This window comes from Larus michahellis, chromosome 2 (genome assembly GCF_964199755.1).
Source record: "Larus michahellis chromosome 2, bLarMic1.1, whole genome shotgun sequence".
In the NCBI taxonomy this organism is placed as follows: domain Eukaryota; kingdom Metazoa; phylum Chordata; class Aves; order Charadriiformes; family Laridae; genus Larus; species Larus michahellis.
Genome location: NC_133897.1, coordinates 34,599,699 through 34,622,668, shown reverse-complemented (window position 1 = coordinate 34,622,668; position 22,970 = coordinate 34,599,699). Strand labels below are relative to the sequence as shown.

Below are 22,970 nucleotides of genomic sequence, written 5' to 3'. Positions count from 1 at the left end.
TTGAATTTTAAACAGACAAAATCAATGACAGTGCCTTATCTTCTCCCGTACAAGATTCTGATGGGTTTTGCTTCCTATTTTAGAACATCAGTGCATGCTAATTTAGAGTATGAACAAACTAAGGAGTAAAATGTACTAAGAGTTGATTTTGCACAAAAAAAAAGAGGGAATGTTCTAAAGATTGTTTGGTACACATTTCTATAGATAGGATGCAATTGATACAGCTGGTTTTAGAATGAAATCAATGGGCACCTCTTTGTAAAACCCAAGGCACTGCATCACCCCGAACACTTAAGAGCTGCTTGTTAGAGTGCTGCTCTCCATTGCTTTTGCTTCAGTCAAACATAATTGAAAGGATCCAGGTAACAAAACAGTGTAAAGAGATGTAATCTGCAAAGTAAGGTGAAAGCAGAAGGTGCCTGTGAAAAGAAGAGGATTTGCAAGCTGCCCTTGAGGCTGAATTTTTCCATTTCCTAAAGAATGTCCTGGTAGAAGTCATTTAGTCTACGTCATTTATTCCAAGATAGCTCAACTGGTATTCCTTGGGACTGGCTAGAAAATAAAACCATACGGCAAAAGAGTAATTCAAATTCCAAGATCACTCAAACTTCTGTTTATTTGCCCAAGACTGCTACCTTATACCCGTATATTAGTAACACCAACATTTAGGGAGTGAGTACCTTCCCTCTTGGAACTGCCCCAACTTATTTCTCATCTTCTAAGCAGCCATAGAATGGCTGTACAGTTTCAATTTTACTCACAATTTACCTAGGGTGAACTGGATTCAACAGTCTGAATTCTGATTTAATGCTATAGGCCCAGTTCTTATTCACAATAAAGCTCTTTAAAGAATTGTTTTAAAGGCACATGGAATTAGAGAGTAAATAAATTCAACCACTTTAACACTATGTATTCAACTATGAATACGTGCTCAAAAGTGTTACATAAAACTGGTCATTTCCAATGGAGAGTCTATAACCTTCTTAGTGACTCTCCTTTCAGCCATCAGAGCTGTATAAAAGGGACTTAGTATAAATGAATCTTTGTACCCTGATTTCTATTTCTTCATTGCCAGTACTATGTCATTTAATTACCCTTCATCCCACTGTGAGACTAGAATTTTTTGTCATGAAACATTTTTAAAGTCCACAATGATAAAAAAGAGGAAAAAAGTTTTCATTCAAAGAAGTCAAGAAGAATAAGATTGATGACTTTTTTTCATGAATCCAATGGTTTAACTTAAAAAATCCAAAGCCCTCATGACTCTAGTTAATTGCACTTTGGATATGGGATTTCAGTATTTAATTTTCTGCAGGTATAATGAAAATTTGCCTGCACATTGAATGATTTAAAAAAAAAAATCCTTAGTATTTCATCATATTCTTTTTGTTATCGGAATCAGAAATACAGGAAACATTTCAGTGAGCAGTCAAATTACTCTGGAAAAGAATGCCTTAATGCAGCAAAGATGTAAGCATGTGCTGAAATGTATGTATGAATAGTCTCATGTGTAAAGTTAATTGCCTAGATCAGCACATAATGATGATGCAGCACAACAGTATAAATAAAGTGATTACATGGACAAAGACTGTATCTTTTCATTTTAAAAAGATAATGATTAGAATATTACATTTCCTTCCTGTCTTTATTTGAAAGGGTGCAAACCAGAGATAACTCACAGAGCTCCTCCTGTGCAGTCTTATTAACTCTGACTGAGGTCTTGCTTAGCTCTTCACCTCTCTGCAGTCTGCAGATTAGAAAACAGGCGCCCAGAGCACTCTCTCTCCTGCCATTGGACTCTGGTTTTATGTCCCTGTTTTGATAACTGTCGCATGAAGTGATCTCCATCTAGGACACACTTTTCACAAGGTCTCTTTCCCCCCATCTTTCTGACAGCTTATTATGACTGAAGTGGAAATGTTACATAAAACAAGCTGTTTATGGAAATCTTATTTCTGTCACATGATCTCTATCCTGATATGACAGGCACTCTGTCTGGCTGCAAGTATGAAATATATTAATTATATCTGTCATTATGCAATTCCCCTCTTATCACCACTGGTTTTTATAGTCCTGGTAAAATATACTCTGAGCAGTAAAATCATTGCACCTTAGCACACTTTAACGTTTATAACAATCTGACATAATAAGGATACTGTCATTGCAGAAACACCTTCCTACACCCATGTGGGTACTTGAAAATCTGTGCTTTCTCCATCCTCCTACATAAATATAGTAGCTTAGGAACTTTTATGCTGTGCCTTGATTTTTAATGATAAGAGATGTCAGGTACCATTTAAAACATAAGAGATGAAAAGGGGACAATTCAGCTTCAACTATAATGCAGCTTTCCTTCAGATGTAGTCACCTGTTCTGCTTCTGTGAGCTGGGAGAATTGTAAGAGAATATGAAACAGCTAACGTTTTAAACTAGAAAGCAATAAGATCCTATCTTAGGACCCCTTTCTCTGACTTTCAGATATCAGAAGAACATAAACAGCTTAAGGTGACAGACTTTTATGCCAGTCTAACTCCACTCACAGCAATTAAGTATGCAAGATTTCTACAAATGCAATCTAAACTCTGGCCTGTAATGGTGGGTCTAGTCTTCTCAACTGTATATAATATCTATGTATAGCTTGTTCTCTTACACTTTAGCATCCTGTCTCCCCCCATGACAGTGGCTCAATGTCTGTCTTCTCAAAACACAAGACACAGGTTTTGGAGCCCCAAAAATAAGTTCAATCAGGACTTTGCTAATCTTATGCTCTTGCCTCCAAATTGTACCATCAAATAATGGATAAGTCTAGATTGCCCTTCCGGATTCTGATGACTGAGTGTAAGATTTCTATACAGGTTCAGAACTCTAGATTTTTGCATACAAGGAAAAATTCCATATATGTGATGTTTAGAATTAAAAAAAAAAAAATACAATGTGTATAGAGAACATTAGATAAATTCTGCCCCAGGACACTGATGTTTTTGAATCATGATCTAAATTTTGGAGATGTAATTGATGAAGGACCGCTTTTGCCCCATTGTTAAGGTAACTGTTTGTAGGTTGGTGATCCACATTTAGGAGACCCAAGGTGCTAGATTGAGCATTACCACGTTGTGCAGCACATATAGATTGTCAAACTGCAGTTGGACTGGCAAAGCATTCCCTGTATCTGAGCTGCAGAAATAAAGATCGGTACCAAGAAATCCAACATAGCTCAAGTAGCAGATCTGGATCTCTTGTTATATTTTGCTTTGTTGCTCACTTGCTTTAGGACTGACACAGTTCTGGCTGTTGTCAGAGTGACAAGAATGGCTACAGTAGTTGCCCATTTCAGCAATAGTGTTTTGGAAGAGATTAGAGAGTTTTGCAGCGGTGAGACATGACAGGATCCAGCCTTTATACTAATATGAGAGGAAGATGGACTTCCTCTTGAATTTTGACAACAGCACCTGGGAGGAGAGAGGCCTGTGCACACCCCAGCGAGGGGGCTCAGCTTTTAGGGCAGCGTTGCTTGGTGGCAGCCTGCAGCTGGCTTTGCCCCGGCTCTCTGCGTCCCGCCGCTACGCCGATCGGGTGCAGGACGAAGGAGGTGTGCGAGCCGGGGTGCCGTGGGGGGAGGACTGGAGGAAGGTGCCGCTGCCTTGTGGCCCTGGGGCGGGGCTGCCGTAGCGCCTCGCCTATGCATTGGGTCTAGATTCATACATAAATATAGCCGGGGTGGGCTCGCCACACTCCTCTCCCCCCACCACCACCCCACCCCCAACCCAGGAAGAGAGCGGGGGAGAGAAATAAGGGGGGGGGGGAGGAAAAGAGGAAAAAAAAAAAAAGGAAAAAAAAATCCCAGTGAGGTCATTTCAATGAGAGCGCAGGAGGCGATCAGACAAGGTCGACTTTTCCGGCGGAGGCGCAGCCCCTGAGCAGGCTGGTGCCGCACGCACCGCCGGCCGCGCCGCCCAGCCCCGGCCCCGCCGCCGGGCCGGCACCTTGGAGAGCTCCGCGGCGGCGGGGCCGCGCTGCGCTGCCGGCGCGGCGCTGCGCGGGGACTGCGCGGGGGCTCTGCGCGGGGGGGAGCGCTGCGCGGGGCCCGGCGGCGCCGGGGCCGCCCCGCCGCCCCTCGGCAGCGCCCCGCCGGCCGCGGATGCGCCGCTCCGCCCCGGCTGCCGGCGAAGGAAGAAAAGTTTGGGGGCGACTTAGGGCCGCGGGAGCGCCGGAGGAGAAGGAGGATGCGCGGTTTCCCCGGCTGATCGGGAAGGAAGGATGACCGAGGGAGGATGTGCACCAGCAGCCAGATCATCGGGAGCCTCCTGGTGCTCTCCGTGCTGGAGATAGGGTTAGGGTTGTCCAGCGTGGCCGTGGGGGCGGTCAGTTTCAGCCTGGTCCTCACAGAGCATAAACCTCAGCTGGGAGACTCTTCTCCGGTATGGAGCGGGGTGTGTGTACGTTAGCCATTTCACTCTCTCTTTAACTCTTTATGGTGATGATCAGACCGTGCGAAGGCATGCCCCTCTCTTCCCTTTCCTTCCCTTCCCTTCCCCTCCGCGTGTGCATGCTGCGCCGAGAGAGCCTTGTCGGGTCCATTTCCAATGTGCATGGAGTATGGTCTGCATATTCGTGGGGCGAGGGGGGAGGCACGGGGGGCAGAGATGTATGTGTGTGTTGGGGGGATGGGATATGGGAGACCTCTTCTTTCTCGCTCCTTTTCATTTTTCAATTTTGCTGTGAACAATTGAACTTTCTGTGAACCCATTCTCTCACCTGGGAAAGCCCGATGCCTCGAGTGGAACACGGGCCGTAGCTTACAGTCTTTAAATTGACTGTGAATTTTGCTTTTAAAAAAAGAACAGCCCTGTCCCTTATGACGAGACTGTCAAAAGGTGTTTTAAAATAATGTCAAGGGTATGTCAGCTGAGTTCTGAGCTTTTGGAGGAAAAAGAGAAAGAGGAAATGGGAAGGAAAAGGAACGATATGTTCTCATGATCTGGGCACCCTGAGCTTCTTGTAAAATGAACAAAGAAATCAAACTCCAATAATGGGTTAATAGAAGCATCATGTTTTTATCACAGAGCATTTCTCACTTCTCAAAAACCTTTCTTATTTTTTCAGTTTGAGATATGCATGCTTCTAGGAAGAATTTTCCTCCAAATGGTTGTTTATGTTTATGAAACAAAGAGTGGGAAATATTGAATATTCAGCCTAAACATGAGTGGGCATTTTTGAACTCCAAAGCTGGTTTTGGCCAGCTTGGATTGTACAGCAGTTATTTCTAAAAGGATTGTTTGCTTTGCTTGAGATAAGATGATAAATGCAAAACACTCTCGGTTATTCGTCAGAGTCACCTCCTGTAATTTATAGATTCATTCTGAAAAAGTGCTTCATGTAATTTTCTCACTGTCAATAGTTATTAATTATTGACAATGGTCATAAATATTTTTGGTAGTATATAAACACAGACTGTGTTCTGTACTGCAGAACAGGTAGGTAGAGAAATGAGAATGAAGACCAGATAAGATAAGACAGTGGCCAACAGGTAATGATATTATCAAAATCACTTCAGAGAGGGAGATTTCTGATCATTGCCGATGAAGAAAAGAAATTACTCAAAACCAGTGTCTATCTGAAGATTTAATGACAGAGGGCAATATCCTGGGTTTCTCTGAAGTCAAAGAGTTTTGATCAGTCAGTGAGATCAGTATTTTATGCAGTGATTACATTTAGTGACAACACTATCACAGCTGGTACCATTTCATGACAATGCACATTTCCTACACAACTGCCTCATTCATTTTTATGGTTTGTACTAGCCATAGATCAAGATCCTATTGCATTAGATGTTGGCTCCAAGGACCTTATAATCGAAGCAATAGACAGATGTAGCATAAAAGGATGTAAGGGAGTATAAAGAAACAACAAACCAAAATTGATTGGTATAACAGGTGGTTGCATTAACACACCAGCAGTCTGGCTGATTTCAAGCTGTTTGTAGGTAGAGTTTTAGAGAGGAATAAGACAGAGGACAATGAAGTGATTTTGCAGATGTTTATAGGAAATTCTCCCAATATGTGAGTGCAGAGGCACGGAAGGGAACCCAAAGGGACTTGTAACAAGTGGGTGAAGGTTGCCCACCATCAGAGCCAGCAGAGACAGGCACCAACTGCTAGGAACTGTGCAACAACCGCAGGTTGGGTAGGCAGAGAAAGGCCACAAAGAAACTGTAAAGTGGAAGCAAGCAGCTTCTGCTTCACGTAAAAGAGGAAATGAGAAATCACAGCAGCATGCAGAGTGGCGTGACATGGTTATAAAAGCTTAATTACTTTGCCTTGAACTAAAGATCCTTGGTCTATATTGTCACCGTCATGGCACCCTCTTTGTACTATTCCAACAGTTCAAATTGTCTGTTAGGTTGCTTTCTTCTGACTAAAGGACTAGCAGGTGAGGCAGGACTGGAAGGGGCCAGAGATCTACTGCTCTCCAGGGGTGCTTAGGGCCATGGGTAACTAGGTCCAAGCTAAAACAACTAGAGAAAGGTTTGTTTGCACTATCCTTAGAATTGTCCTGATGCAGAAATGGCATAAGCCACCTTTCTGCTCACTGGACCTTACACTGAGCTCATGCTGCCTGTATTAAAGAATATGTCTTGAATAAAATACGGGGGTTTTTTTCCAATTCAAACTCTTGAATTAAGGTTTTCCTTTGAGAAATGAAGGAATTGATTTCCTTAAGGAAAAGAAAGGAAAAACTAACATTTTGAAATTTTAGGATGCAAAACAGTGGAGTTAAGTTGAACAGTATCATGTCTCCTGTTGCAATATACCTGGAAATATACTGAAAACTTCTGACCCTGTTCTGTCCTTTCATGTGGGTGGAACTCTGCATAGGCCCAAGTTCATAAGGAAGTATATGGAGATAGCATCACCATGGAAACCCTAACCTGAATTCCTAAAATTTGTGCATCTTAAAATCACGTATGTACATTCTATCTCCTATACGTGCCTCCCTTTGAGGCTCTGCATTTTATGTACATTAGCTTTCTTCTTAAAAGAGTTGTTCTTATTGCTCACTGTCTCCATTCAGCCAGAAAATTTACTAACGTAAGTTTAAGCGTGTGAATCCCACCCATAGGATTAGAGAAACAAGTGAAGTTAAGCATGGGCTGAAGTGCTCTGATCATTGTATGCCTTGCATTATGTATAAGCAAGCCAGGGAAAGTGGAGGAGACAAGCATGAAGAAATGGAAAGCCTAGACAATATCTACATCAAAAATGCATGGAAATGGGAAAACAGTTTCTAAATTTGTTGTTCTCATTGGAGATGAGCTGCATTAAGATAGTAAGAGTTGTTTAAAAAGTAGCCAGAAGAAAACAACTGAAGGTGTGACTGACTTCTCAAATTATCTGGAGCATGTGGAGATGACTGTCCAATTTATTTTACAACATATTCAATCTGTTCTTTTTAAAATATGCCACAGCTGCTAAATTGCAAAAAAACACCCAAACACAAACAAACAAAAAAACCCCAGTCCCATATAACCTAAGGTGAACATGCTGATTTCTGGATTTTCTTTCAGTTTGTTATGAATGTATTGGTATAATCTATGCCACAGGCTGTGCTCAGTGTCTCCCAGACTTCTTTTTTTCAGAAAATGAGAATATAACCATTCCAATTCGGTTATATGATGTACTATAGAAATGATACAACCAATGAGGATACTGAACGGCTAACACTACCATAGCAAGAATGACAGCATCCGTAGCAAAGACTTTTGCACAAACAAAAAAAAAATATCAGACGATTATAATTCAAAAAGTATTCACAGATATTTTTAAATGGTCACATACTTTCCCATCTATATTTAGAACATAATGGTTTCATCACTATCACTAGGAGTAGTGACTATTCGCACACACACGTATATGGCTCTAATTCTCATTTATTCTGCAGTGGTGAATAAATTCTTGCTATAAATGAGATTCTCTCACAGACAGAGAGAGAGAATGAGAGACAAAAGCCACACCTTTAGTCAAATATGCCATCTATCTTCATATGCAAGAGAGATACCTGATGATTCACTTCTGGCTATGTCCCTCAGGAGTAATAGTTTCGTCCCTTATAAAGACAAATACCTAAATGTATTTGAGAGATACACCTTCTCTGAATGTTGGTCGGTCTGTCTGTCTGTAGCGGCAGTTATTGTTTACATGATTTGTGATTTTAGCACAGTGGAAGTCTGCCTACCCATTAAAAATCTGCATTTATAGTTTGGCTACAGAAATTTGCTCCAAGTTGGCACTTGCAATATTTGATTTCAATGACTTTTTTTACCCAGGATTTGAAGGAAAAGAAAAAGGGTGAGTCAGTATGGAACTCTCACAGAGCAAGAACATCATTTTAGGCTGTTAAATCAATGTTGGTGGCCTAAAATTTTAAAACATTAAATTTTGCATCTAGTTTTTACTGCTGCCAAGTTTCCTTTGGAAAGAACAGTCAAACTATTTTTTTTTTTTTTTTCAAAAGAACACTAAAAAATTCACATTATTGTTTAGTATGCAGACAAAATGCAGATGTGATCCTACTTTATTTTAACATGTGCATTGCATTTTCATCAAACTGACCATAATTCTGGCTGGCTCCTGCTCCTGATGAAATGAATCGCAGCACTAAGTGAGCTCAGTGGAAGCTGGAGAGAATTCTGTACCTATAGATGAGGGAGGACGTACCAAGCGTGGGAGCTTCTTGCTTTGCATGGAACCAGGACAATTCACTCCAGCTGAGAAGCCTTTCAGTAGGTTTTCTTTATCATTCAGACACTCCAGAAGCATAAAGCAATCTGGAAGACGGTCTGTCCAAGGCGACTTGTAGTTCCTGGGTTGTATTTAAGAGGATCTGGTGAATATACACTGACTTAAGCATGTGCTTAAATGTTTTGCCGAGATAAGACTTTAGTTCACCTGCAGGGAATAATCTTTAATTTATCAATTTTTGAGATTAAACCAGTCATACTCTAAACTAAATATTTGATAAAACAACAACAACAAAAAGCATTATTTACTATTTCTTATTCTGATAGGCCCTAAACAAGTAAAAAATAACATTATTTTCTGCTGAGAATTTGAGTGTTTTTCAAAATGACCAGAGGTTTTTTGAATCACTGATGGCAGGTAGACTTTCAGGTTCAGAGACTCACTTCTAAATTTCCTTGAGTGTTTCTAAAAACCATTTCCCATTTTTAAAGGATCTCGTAGGCCTAGAACCAGATGAGTGGAAACACTAATCGCAGGGACTGGGATGGAATTTAAACTGCTTGAATATGGCTTGAATCACTGGGAATTGTAGCACCACCTGAGCTGATATGACCCAACAGCACACTGCCAGGTCAAAGTATTAGCTCAGATTAGACATGTTTTAACACTATGTCTCACTTCAAATAGCACAGCACCCCTCTCAGCATGAAAGATCTGGTGGGACACAGGGTTGAGTTGTGGCAATGGTGTTGCTTCTGGTTCTGAGTCTGGATGACTTGCAGCCAGCTAGACACTCCTGTCCCCACAACCCCTTGCATGGGACAACAACATCATTAGAAGTTTCTATCCCCCTTTTGCAAAGATTATTGTGTTTCTCTATGGAGGTAACGGGCAAACCTACTGCCTTGGCTTGCTCTTTTTGCCTGTTGTCATTTTTCTCTAGTTTGATGCCTTTGTTTTCATGAGTGGATTCTGTGCCTTTTATGTCTGCACTAAGAAAACTTAATCTTTGTTCTGAAATACTGCCTTGAAGAGTTACAATTAGAGACCGTCCTGATCAATTCATCTATTAGGGATTTCAGCTTTTTTCTCATTTGGATGGTGTTGAAGCAACAAGATTATTAAATAAAATGATGGTCCTTTCTAGACATTACTAATTTTAAATTCCTAGATATTCTCATGGTAGTTACTTGTTTATATAGTTTTAGTGTAAAGCAAAGATTTTCTGGTTTACTACCTGACAAGAATAGATAGGTGTGAAGCTGTTGATTCTGTCTTGATGGTTTATTCTTCCACATGGGGGATTATTTGAATAGGTATGATATGCTTTCATTTTCACTGTGTTATATTCAAATTTGGAATAATTTCCCTTCCTCTATTTCATCAGATACATATGGATGACCCAGAATGCTGGAGGGCTTTCCACAGAGTGTATGTAGTTTGGGCTGCTTCTTTGTCATGAACAATAACTAGGGATCAAGCAGTCCTTACATTCAATGGGTTTTCTCCACTATTTTCTTCAGCCTCTCTCCAGAAAGATTTTCCATAGTCAGTTTTCATTTTCTCAAGGGAATTACACTCACCATTGCTTTTGCCTCCTCAAAACAGAAGAAAGAAAGGTTTCTTAGCTTCAATATACAATATAAAAATAGTTCCTTTTCTTCTGCATGATGGAAACCAAAAAATCTGTGGGTCTCTGCAGATATAACTACAATGGAATCTTTTTTTTTTCAGACTGCCAGTAAGAAAGCCTTCTTTTTTCCAGGAGAAAGTGAAAGAGGCCAAGTCTTTTTTTCCAGAAAATATGAAATAAGGATGGATCCAAACCACAAAACTTGAATCTAAATTGAGATTTCAGCCTCCTTACTGAAATTTCTGGGTGTTTGGGTCTGAGGTTTTGTTTCAAGCCCATATTTAATATAAAGTAAATTAAAGCAGGCTCAAAATAAACACTCTCCTTTTCTGGGAGGTCCTTGGTTCTTTATTCCAAAGTTGAACAGACCAAAAGAGAGATTTCCGCCATTTGTGATCAGTCCTGCCTAACCAGGGAGGTCCCAGTTGACTGAAGGTTAGCAAATGTGACACCCATCTACAAGAAAGGCTGCGAGGAGGATCTGGGGAACTACAGGCCTGTCATTGTGACCTCAGTGCCAGGGAAGGTTATGGAGCAGACCATCTTGAGTGCCATCACACGGCACGTACAGGACAACCAGGCAATCAGGCCCAGTCAGAATGGGTTTGTGAAAGGCAGGTCCCACTTGACTAACCTGGTCTCCTTCTATGACACGGTGACTCACCTAGTGGATGAGCGAAAGGCTGTGGATGTTGTCTACCTAGACTTTAGTAAATACACAGTACTGTGTGTAAAGTTTAAATGGTATAACATATTGTCATGAAGATAAAATCCTTCAGGATAGACAAGAACAGAGAGAGGCAAGACAGCAGAGCCCCTGGTGGCTGTATTCCAGTTGACAGTATTATAAAATAGAAGAGTTCAAAATTAAAAGACAAACAGGAACAAACAAAGGAAATTCCTTTTGAGTCTCATTTGTACTTCCATTCTTTTTCTGGTACAAAGAGCTAGTGTAGTTTCTCCCATCCACTTTTCACTACTGCTGATCACAACACTGAGACATCAAAAATTTTACAGGACTTTACTCTAGCACCAACAAAAAAATTCCCTGAGTCCTTAGGTATTCTATCAAAAAGCAATAATCAGAGGAGTCAAACACATAACGTCGCACGGACTTCTTAACCTTTCTAGAGGTCTTCACATTGAGAAGCCTGGCTAAGGCAACTCTGCATGAGCAGAGTTTCTGAGCCCCGGGTATCGCTAATATTCTCTCTGTAAAGCAGGTTTCCACTGCTTCCAGTGAATCAGAATCCTCTGCAGCCTCAGAAGAGAGTGGTAAACTTGGCTCACCATGTTCAAAGCTCTGCATGAGGTTTAATTGCCTGACACTGTGGCTCAAATTCATCCATTGGTTTTAATCGCAAAATGCCTGCTGTCATAAATAAATAAACATACTGCTTTTTGGGCAAGCCTTTTCTCTGTGAATGTAACACAGACTGTCATCTAAAAAAACCCCAGAATAATATTAATCCTTTGCTACTGTCCAAGTGCTTTTCTTCCAAGGTTTTTAACATGTTCAGGCACACTACTGCATTCAGTTTCACAACTGGTTTGTCTCATAGTCATAATGTTTATAAAACTTTGGCGTGACCTTCTCAGGCTCACACAGAAGGAAGTGGAAGAACCAGGAATACCCAACTCCTATCAGTTAGAATAGAATAGAATAGAATAGAATAGAATAGAATAGAATAGAATAGAATAGAATAGAATAGAATAGAATAGAATAAACAGAACAGAATATTTCAGTTGGCTCTCTCTTGAGTTCTTTAACTCAACAGAACACCTTATTCCTTGTGTATATGTATAAATATTGTACATGTACAGAGAGAGAAAATACAGAGCATACATACAGACCGTGACACAATACAATAGTATCACAGAAACATAGAATCATAGAATATTTCAAATTGGAAGGGACCCATAAGGATTACCAACCCCAACTCCCTGCTCCTCTCAGGACTACCTAAAACTAAACCATATGGCTAAGAGCATCATCCAGATGCTCCTTGAACTCTGACAGGCTTGGTGCCATGATCATTTCCCTGGGGAGCCTGTTCCAGTGACCGACCACCCTCTCAGTGAAGAATCTTTTCCTAATATCCAATCTGAACTTCCCCTGATGCAACTTCATTTCATTTCCTATGGCTGGTCATCAGAGAGAGGAGATCAGCATCTCCCCCTCTGCTGCCCACCTTGCAGAAGTTACAGACCCCTCAGCCTTCTCTTCTCCAACCTGAACAAACCAAGTGACGTCAGCTGCTCCTCATAAGTCTTGCCCTCAAGATCTTTCACCATCTTGGTCACTCTCCTCTGCACACACTCTAATAGTCTGATGTCCTTCTTATATTGAGGAGCCCAAAACTGCACAGAGCACTTGAGATGGGGCTGCACCAGTGCAGTGTAGAGTGGGACAATCAGTTCCCTCAACTGGCTAGCTATGCTGTGCTTGTGCACCGCAGGTTGGCCATTTTGGTTGCCAGGGCGCACTGTTGACTCATATTTAACTCGCCATCAGTCCAAACCCCCAGATCTCTTTCTGTGGGGCTGCTCTCCAGCCTCTCATCTCCCAGTTTGTACGTATAACTAGGATTACCATGACCCATATGCAGAATCCAGCACTTGTTCTTATTAAATTTCATATGGTTGGTGATTGGCCAGCTCTCTATTCTGACCAGATCTCTCTTTAAGGCCTCTCTACCCTGAAGAGAGTCCACAGCTCCTCCTAATTTAGTATCATCATCAAATTTACTTAATGTACATTTGACTCCTGCATCCAGATCATTCCAGAATTCTACCTCAGAAGCCTCTTGATTTTATGACTTTCCTTAATGTGTGAACAATGCTGTATTTTTGTATTCTTGGCCAATTTAGTAATTATTCCACAAGTAATCATCCCTTGATTTTGAGAAGCCAGTACCTTAGGGCTTGCAGATTAGCTTATTCACTATTCTTTTGATTCAACTGGGAAATACCTTAGGTAATATACGTGTATATAGCAGTACATAAAGGTGATTTGGAAAGGTGTGTGCCCTGTCCTTGAAAAACAGTAAAGAATAGAAGAACTGCCCAAACTGATGGATTCTAATGCTGAGCAAATCTCTAATTTTCTTGTTGTTCCTTTGATCATATGCAAGGCTAATATAATTTGTTCATTACATTCCCTTCTGGGTAGCAAAGACTGTACCATGGAAATAGAAAGTCTTCTCTGATTGAAATCAATGGTAAAAAAATCCATTGACTCTAATAGGAAGAGAATTAGAGCATTCTTGACAGAATGGGTGAACTATTCTTTCATCTTTGAAGGTAAATTACCAAAACCCCAGCTTTTTAAACTAGTTAACATATACTTGTTACAAGTTGAAACTATCTTTGATGGTATCTTCCAGATCCTTTCTGTAAGCTTTCCAGAACTCATAAATTTTTCCTTATACACTATTTTCCTATTGATCCTATTCAATCACTGCAGAGCAAAATTATATTAATAATCTGCTTTATCAAGCCTGACTGAATAGAACTTAATTAGAGTGATGTCTTGAATAATTTTTTTTGAGATTTCTGCCTTAATGTTGAGAAATACCAAACACTACATGCGAAAATCTGAAGCATGCCTTCAGTTGAACGCAATCTGCAATGACAGGATTGGGAGTGAAACTCCAAAACTTCACAGAAAGCCTGAGTGAAAACTTACAAGGCAGGTGTGATAGTTCTGAGCTGAAATCTCCTCTGTGAAACCCATTGTGTTTTTGATTGTTATTCCAATGGTTGAGCTCCAGTATGATTACCAGTTGTATGTCCTGACCCATTCAGCACCACAGTCTACCTGACTTGGCCTTCTCCGTAATCAGATTGGTATTAAGTCTACATCCCAAGCTTAGTATAGAGGCAAATAATAAAAAAAAATAAATAACCATGATAATGGTAGGAACTGATTCAATGGGCGTAACTCAGAGTAAAAATACATCCCAAGGCTTATGCTTAGCTATATGCATGAACTTACTTTAGTTGGAGGGAGAATGTACTAAAACACCTCCTCAACTGAGATACTGAAATTGCAAAATTTTGGAGGGTAAATGAGATGTAGATGCAATATATTAAATGGACCCTGAATGCTGTATAGAAACTGCTTAATTTCAGCCAGGTCTGTTCTGTGATTTAATCCTAAATTATGGTCAAGCAGAGCCTTTCGCTAGAAATACCATTGCAGTGCAAAAAGGATGTGGAAGAATCCAGTTTTAAAACTATAAAATTACTTCCCGATAGAGGTGTAGGGTTAACTTTACTGAAAATAAGTAGCACAGATTTCTTAATAAAGGAGCTTATGAGGTATCAAAGAAATCTTTTGACAGTATTACAAACACCTGGAGAAGGCCTTATTGCTTTCATACAACTACTGTAGTTCCTACCATGACTGCTCCCTCAGGGACTGTTCGCTGTTTCCCTTGTTAAACTTTTTTAGAGGAGGAAAAAGAGACATCAGAGAACGTCATCAGTCTTTGACACAGGTCACTAAAAAGCATTAACATCTAATCATATCAGCTGGTAGGGGGTGTTTCTGGTTTTGTTAATTAGTTTTTGCCTAATGCTTGATGCGACAATTAGCAGACCAGTTTGTGAAAAGGAACTACATGAAAAAAAGCACAGGTACCTTCATGCTATCTCTTGCAAAGTGGGCTATCTAGAATCTGAAACAGATTTTCCTGCATGTTCAGTGTAGCCACACCAACAGATGTACTCATGTTTCCACCTGCACCCTCAGAGGGGACTGAATGCCATTCTTGCCCAAAGTTCCACTGGCTTGAGGACAACAATCCATGTCTGATCCCCCAGTGGTTCACCCTGTAGGATCATGGCATTAAGCACCTCAGCTATGCTTGAAAGTAGATGATTTGGATCACTGACTACTACCTTGATAAACTTTTTGTAAAAAAAAAAAGTCTTGCTTGCAACATTGGGGGTTTTTTTCATGTTTTGTTTACCCAAGCAGCTTAAAAGTAGGACTTTTTTTTCTTTTTTTATGAGTAATCGTCCTCAGTCTGACTTCTCATTCCAGTTTCTTCTTCTCGGATAAGTATGTTTATGGTTGAGTTATAACTTCCTGAAACATAAGGTTTGTGATTAAAATGCTGACAACAACTGTAACCATTGCCTAACCTACTGTTGTGGTCACCACTACAGCAACACAGCAGGATTTAAACTTAAGACCTTAAATGATGAAATCACGGAATCACGGATAATTGGTATTTTCTTTCTTTGCAGTTTCTTCTTTGTGGTATATGTGGAATATTGTGCGCCAAAAAAAAATCTGGACTCGTTGTAAGTTTTTCCACTGCATATATAACACATAAGTATCTGAAAGGAATACTTATCTAACTTGAACTCCTTACTGGGGGCTTTCTGTGTCCAAGAGTTTCTGATAAAATGTCAGTAAGTAAAAATTGCAATTCAGCAGTCAAAAAAAGTAATCAGCACTTTGGGTTAATCAAGGAAAACAAAGAAGTTCTGAAATGGCCTATTTAGGCCATGACTATTTAAGCCACACATCCTTATTTATCCCTGTCTGGACAAATACGGATGGAAAACCTGTTGACACAAATTTGTGTCAAGTCAGTAAAAACTTCCCCAATAACTCCACTGGATTTTAACTTCTCTCCTTCTGTGAAGTGTGGCATGACTGGGCTGCCACCTCAAATGAGGCTGCTGACCAACTTGGACCTTAGATACCGTAGCTGTTCACTGTTTTAATAAGTTCTTTTTGCAATCAGAATCATGAATAAGCCAGTTTTAAAGTGATGGTGGATGTTTTCTGTCTCTTCTAAGAATCAGAAGTACAGTAATTTTTCTGACTGCAGCAAAATGGTGTCACAACAGAACTTTATGTTAGAGACATGATCCTATTGTAAGTGATAATGTCTGGATTAATTTTCTGTCAGCTTGATTATTCTGCCATATACAGATGGAAGTCATGTAAAACCAGCAGAAGTGTGAAAAGAATCAAGATCTCTTTCAAATTATTTTTGCATATCAATGAGTTATCCTAAACCCTGCTACAATGACAGCCTCATTTCTTAAAGTGTGTCGACCATAACCAGTTTCTAAAAGCTGTCTGTTCTGGCTGTCTCGTGGAATAGCCACTTCCCAGTGGACTGCAGCACACAGCCTGAATGATACATTCCTGATGAAATTCTCATCCCAGTTGTGTACAGAAGTGGTCTGTAAGGCTCCATAAATTGTTCCGACCACAGTAGGATAAGTACATACACAAAGCCATATTGAGTAACATCAAGGGCCCATCTAGATCAAGACCTGACAGGCCATCAGTCAAGGGAATGAATAAGACAATAATTTAGAAGTGTCTCCATAATACGGTCTTTTGCCTTCAAGTCATTTGTGGCTCAAGGACATCCTGAACCAGGGTGGCATCTCTGTGATTAAAGTGATAGGAGGTCTTTAAACGTGTCTCATTAATTGCAGCCTGTTTTGCATCCTTCTAAAGTTCCCAGAAACATTTCAACAAAGTTAAAAACAAACAAAAACCCCACAACCAAGCACATAGTTGCCACACAGACCTTTTGTAGAGCTGCATCACAGATTTCTTTGTTGTTTCTCTTGCTTCTTTGTCCAGCACATTCACCTTGAACACTTTTAAAGTCCCCACAAAAGCTGTAGAAAGCCTCCAAACTGCTGTCTGACTGAACAAATTAGAATTGAACAGGAGGCAGAGTCAGATGGCACACAAAGCAAGAGAGATTCACCACAAATACATGAGGCGTTCACTCCTGAGGAGCGGTGAGAAACTGCACAACAGAAAATTATGACACATTCTGTCATGTTACTGTTTTTAATGAAACGCTGGAAATCAAAAGATTTGTGTCCTGGTAGTCCTTCCATTGACTAGCTTTTAACATGAGCAACTCATTCTACCCAACGTTATCTTACATGCAACATCAATCTTAACTCTTGTACACCAGAAGGTATTGTATTCCCTTGGAGCTCTGTAGGAGCTGAGGGAGATAAAAAGGAATGTCTGTATAGTGTTTTGCAGTCCATGATGCTATTGAAGCATTGAATTATGGTTAGTCTCATTTTTATATGAATGAATCTGTCTCTGAAAAATGTTACCGTGACGTAACCTCTCTTGTCTTTCTTGACAGATGATACTTTTTTCTGCCTGCTGCATCTGTGGACTAATTGGAGGAATCTTAAATTTTCAATTTCTTCGTGCTCTGACAAAGAAGTCATCTGCTCTCTATTCTTTGCATCTTGCCTCCATGTCTCTTGCATGCATTGGAATTGGTGGTTGCACCCTTTCTTCATGGCTCACTTGTCGGCTAGCCAGCTATGAACAAAGGCGAATGTTCTCAGAAAGAGAACATTCATTGCATCACTCCCATGAAATGGCAGAAAAAGTGAGTTGTGTGTCCTCCTTTATTTGTTGTGCTTCTCCTGAAATGCTACTGTATGTGTTAACATTTACAATTGGCAAGAGATGTATTCAGTTTTCAGTTTTATATGAGGAAGAGCTTCTGGGAAATTAAACGCTGCCATTCTGTGTAAGCTTTGTTATGTTGCGTTATATGGAGCTATTTTTAGGTACTGTGTATTTGCAGTACATCCATTTCAATGAAGTACATCCATTTTCAACATAATTCCATTGTATAGCTGTTCAAGGGCTTAGCTGCTAAATATAGCACTTCATAAATAATTGGAAGCCTTATTAATATGGATTATCATGTATTGTACTGTGAAAAAGCACAGAATGCTTTCTGTAACCACATCATTGCATGCTTCCAGGATTTAATCAATTTCTTCCTCTCCCAAGTACTCAGCTTATAAAGTAGGTTATTTAAACACAAAAGCCACAGTTCACAAACCTAGATGACTAAACCTAAGCACCTAAGGGCATATTTAGACACCTATATGAAACTGGTCTGATTTGCAGCAGCACCGAGCATTTACAGCATTTACTGACTTTCTCTGTTAAAAGGAAGCTTACCAAGGTGTCTAGGTCCCTGCTTAGCTGTTGAAACTTAAGTTCCCAAAGTTGAGCATGTAGGGCCAAAAGAATTAACTGAAAAGAGTTCTTGAAATCATCTCCTTAGAGTTACAGATCTGATTAATATTTGAGAAGAAAAATGTTCACCGACACCCTGTGCTTTACGTTTGGACTTTGTATCCAATGCCTTTCATTTGAGAAATGAGTAGAGAAGGGAACAAAAGCCAAGTGGGCTACACATCTAAACCTCCGTGTGCAAGTTTGCATTACAGCGAAGTTCAATAGTCTGTATCGTATCATTGAGACATCCGAACAGCAGAGCGAGGATTAATTCATTCAGACCGTAGAATGTTCTCAGATTCCCTGACAAAATAAGATACAGCAGTTAATCGTCCATTAAGTAAAAATTACTTGTTGCTATTCTTTGGTTTCGTAACTGAGATGAGACTCCAAGCAGAAATATAGACTGAATTCACTCTAGAAGATATTTGAAACATGTTTTAAAAAGTTAAATAGTATAGGTTACAACAGTACCAAAACAGCGTGATAAAATCAAGGGAAGAGATACATTTCTCCCTCTCATTTTAAAATGAAGCAGAACTCTGTTGAGCTATGTAGGCAAGTATGACCGTGGTCTTGCAGATGGTAGGCTAGATCCTGCCTTTCAAAGATGCTCTTGCCTCAACAAGGACAAAGATGAAGCCCATTTGAGAGAAAAAGGGAGAGGCTGAAGATGACCGTGTATAGCAGTAGTTCACCTCCTCCTTTCCTGGCTCGATGACCTCCTTAGCTTTTAGACACTAAGCAGTGAGGACTGCCAGATGCCCACTTTTCTTGGGTGAAGGGCTATGATGCATGTACAGAGCAGCCCTATTGCACATGCTCAGCGAATGTGGGATGTGCCCCACTGATGGTGGACTCCCTGCATGTGTGTTGTAGAATCAGGTATGCACGTGTAGCTGGTCTGATCTGGGACTTCATAGACCTACAGCCTGCGGACAGTCTGCTGCTGGCAGGTTTGAGTACATTAGCTCAAAGCATGCCCCTAAAAAATAAGGAAGGCTACTGAAAAACTTACATTAAATTAGGCCCTGATTTAGAAAAAAGCGTTAAAGTGTTTTATATATAAGACTATTTTGTATATTTATACTCATATACAGTAATATAGACATGTACTGCATGTGCATTTGTTTGTGCTATATTTATTGTATAATTGTTATATTTATATTAGAGATTGAGGGGTATTGAAATAACCGACCTGCCCAGCTGCCCGGTGGTTCCCCCGACACCAGAGTTACCTCCAAGGTACGCTGAACACTAGGGAGCTACCATGTTGTTATGTCACTTCAGGAAGGGCCACCTCTAAGAGTAAGTCATAGTTTCAGCTAATCAAAGTTGGCTGATGCTGTGATGTCACTCTGAGTCAGGAATGGTGCTTCCAGGTAGTGACATAATTCTACATGGTGAATGCTGCAATCTGGAAGTAAGTTGAGTATTTAAAATATTCACCCTAGTTACAGACATCCAAATGCTCCTATTTGGATGTTGCCACCATTGACTCACTCTGCTTCTAATCTGTGTGCTCCTTCGTTTCTTGAATTCAGCAACATTTTTTAATTTATTAATACTTTTATTTTTGAAAACATAAATATTGGGGGAAATAAATGTTTTTCAATATTTTCTGGAATTATGATGATATTGTAATAGCTGATGTCTGCAGAGGATTTAAATGATAAAGCTGACAAAAGAAAATTTACACTCACTCACAAGTAGCTTTCTGTCAGATCGTTACTATCAACCTGTTGTTGACTGATAGTTGGTGTTAAATGGCTTTGGTATTCTTGGTTCCTTTCCCAGCTGACTGCTATCTTCAGCGTAGATCCAACAAAGGGTTTAGGCACCTACAAACAGGCAAAACGTAGTGTCTCATTTCAGAGCAGACAGCCCCCAAACTGGGACCCAGAGCCCAGTGTTAGGCATGCATGTTCCTCTTCAGTATATGAGGAGAATAAAGCACCGTACAAAACCATCCAACACCATCACCTGCCAAATGGAGAGCTGGGTAGTAGAAAATGATCAAAATTCAGTAAGTTTATACAGCTTATTTTCTTTGAAGCTTACGCTTAATTCAGGAGTATTAATTGGCAAGGCTACTTGGTTTGATGGCCCTAAGTTTACTTTGTAGAGAGGAATAGGACATCCTTTCTTTCAAAAACTGCACAGGGAACAATTAAGTCTTGTGGTCTACTTTAAAATGTAGCTAGTAACACCTGAGAGAGAAGGCACCAGTGCTTCCACTTTATGTTGAACTCTGAGTTCCTGTCTCTGCCTCCCAAACCATTTATAAAATCAAATATTGTGGATTAAAAAAGAGAGAGGAATAAAGACCACGTCCCAGAATTTTCTTCTCTTTACCGAGTATGTATGCTACAGAGTCAGGCTTGCTCTTTCTGATTTTCTCTTTCTTTGTTTAGCCCAGTGAACCTTGCTTTACTTTCTTTACAGAAACTTCCAGAAGAAGGGGGACAACCGAATCCCTTTTCTTCCACATTTTCTCCAAGTGTACATAGGAGGTAGAAGAGGTGAATTTAATCTTTCCATGCAGAGAAGAGCTTCTGGTTGTCATGCAACTATTTTAGAACTAGCCCAACTGTGGCACCTCCACCTCATCTACCTGAATTTTAAAAAGAATAGCCCAAACTGCATTCTCCTGTGTGCCCATTCCTCTTGGCATAGTTGGATATTCGCTGGGATATGCCATTGGACATAAGCAGCAGACCATTTCTGCATCTGAATTCAATTTGGTATGAAATAGGCCTAGGACTGCTCAGAATAAGGCAGTTCTGAGCATAAACTCTGTGTGGCCTTGCAGTCGTGAAGGTCAGAGAACTGCTTAATTAACGTAGCCATCGCCAGGCTTAGACAGCTGCTAAGTAGGTATTGTTTGGATTGCAATTTGAAAATTAGAAAATCTAAACTCCAAACAAATCTTGGTTTAGGTGCTTTGGGATTCTGACTCACGATCAGGTCAGCTTACTCTGAGATGATTCATCTGCCACTTGAGTAGCAATTGCTGAACTGCTAAAAATTGTAGTCTGGCATACTAAAGGAAAACCAAAATCAGTCCCACCCCAAGGCAAGCAGTCAAACCCCTTAAACCCTGTTTGGATCTAGACCTACTTCCCAAACGTCTGTCCCAGCTAGCATTGAATGGCATCTGTTTGTAGCATGTCAGCACAGAAAAAGTTTTGAATGGAAAAAAAGACTTAACTACCATCTTTGTAGATTGCCACACAAGCTTGAATTCACGCACTTTCAAAGGACAACATCACAAAACTTGCACGGATGCCATCAATGCTGTATGTGTGGTCTGAGAGTAATGTCCAACTCAATCAGTATCAATGAGTCTATCAGCTTTCAAATGTACTTAATTTATGCAGGAAGAAATGTGATTTCTTTTTATTTACAGTGAGATTTATCGAGCCAAGTAAAAAATGTAAAGTTTTTCTGACTGATCGAAATTCAGAGTTTGTTAAATTTTTGTTACAACCTTAGCTAACTGAATTTCAAGCACCATAAAATAATTGTAATTTTAATTAATGTTTTCTATTCTTGTTCCAGGAAATGACAGACAACCTAAGCAATGGTGGCCCACATCTGATTTATAATGGAAGTGTATATTAAGAGATTTTAAAAAGTTCCATGGAAAGAAGTGGGTTTAGAATTTTCTTCAGGAAAAAAATAGACTCCAAGAAATTAAGAAAATGGAACTATCTTAGCTTTTATGGCTCAAATGTCACAACTGCAGAACAGCACAGTTGCATTTCCCTTTTAGAAACACGTTCAAAATTTGTCTCCTAAACATTTTCCGGATATACAATATTTATTCATTTCCTGGCTACTCTCTTTTGGTTTTTTATCTGAATAACTTTTCAGAATTGTGATAGTATTTGAAATAGACTTCTCAAGACTCTTCTTCTCATGAAGACTCAAAACCCAGAAAAAAATAATTAAACTGGATCCCATTTAGCCTGTTCACAGGATTCTTAAAGAGAAGAGAGCAGAGGAAGGATGGCTCAGGGGAATCTTTTTCTCCTCCCCACTTAGCAGCACCTGGTGTAATACGATGGCTTCAGATCATGTGGCATGGTACCAGCAATGCATCTGCACAGTCCGACTCCCCACATTGTGAATGCATCCAGCATCAGTTTTCCCAGTAGAGCATATCAAAAGAGAGCGCAAATTACTCTTCCAAAAGGCTCCCATTTCACATTCAGAGTGTAACTGAACAGTGTGCTGAAATCAACACCGATGTCTTTGTTTTGAAAGACAGAATGCTCTAAGAACGCCATAAATCAAAACCTCAACAATGCCTTGTTGTAAAGAAATTGTAAATATTTCCAATTTGTGAATTAAGTATATTTCGTAATTTGTTCATAAAAGATGACAAATAAAATGAAACCTAAACCAGAGATTTTAGAGATATCTTTTGGGGTTTTTTCTTGTTAGAAAGATCTTGCAAAGCTGAACTGTCGTGCTTGCTTTTTTCCACAACACACTGAAAGGTTCCCAAAGGGGTGAAGCAGGCTCAGAAAGGCGAAAAACA

The 22,970-nt window shown here is 40.1% G+C and overlaps 1 protein-coding gene across 10 annotated transcripts; it reads left to right on the top strand.

The window, feature by feature from the left end:
* Positions 1 to 3,568: 3,568 nt before the first annotated feature.
* TMEM196 (transmembrane protein 196) lies at positions 3,569 to 22,848 on the top strand. Of its 10 annotated transcripts, none has more exons than XM_074573461.1 (5): positions 3,569 to 3,589; positions 15,628 to 15,684; positions 17,523 to 17,777; positions 19,596 to 19,669; positions 21,986 to 22,835. In XM_074573461.1, exons 3-5 carry the CDS (start codon positions 17,523 to 17,525, stop codon positions 21,990 to 21,992), a joined length of 336 nt encoding a protein of 111 aa, XP_074429562.1. In that variant the 5' UTR covers positions 3,569 to 3,589; positions 15,628 to 15,684; the 3' UTR covers positions 21,993 to 22,835. The 10 variants fall into 10 exon arrangements, with proteins under 10 accessions (XP_074429562.1, XP_074429554.1, XP_074429553.1 ...); XM_074573453.1 differs by lacking the exon at positions 3,569 to 3,589 and adding an exon at positions 4,070 to 4,418; XM_074573452.1 differs by lacking the exon at positions 3,569 to 3,589 and adding an exon at positions 4,070 to 4,430.
* The last annotated feature ends 122 nt before the right edge of the window (positions 22,849 to 22,970 follow it).

Excerpts from the sequence above, each read along its gene's own strand:
- TMEM196 (XM_074573451.1), top strand. The coding sequence starts at position 4,272 with ATGTGCACCAGCAGCCAGATCATCGGGAGCCTCCTGGTGCTCTCCGTG. Across the intron at positions 4,437-15,627 it reads CGGTATGGAGCGGGGTGTGT|TTTCTTCTTTGTGGTATATG; the intron begins GTACGTTAGCCA and ends CTTTCTTTGCAG. Across the intron at positions 15,685-17,522 it reads AAAAAAAATCTGGACTCGTT|ATGATACTTTTTTCTGCCTG; the intron begins GTAAGTTTTTCC and ends CTTTCTTGACAG.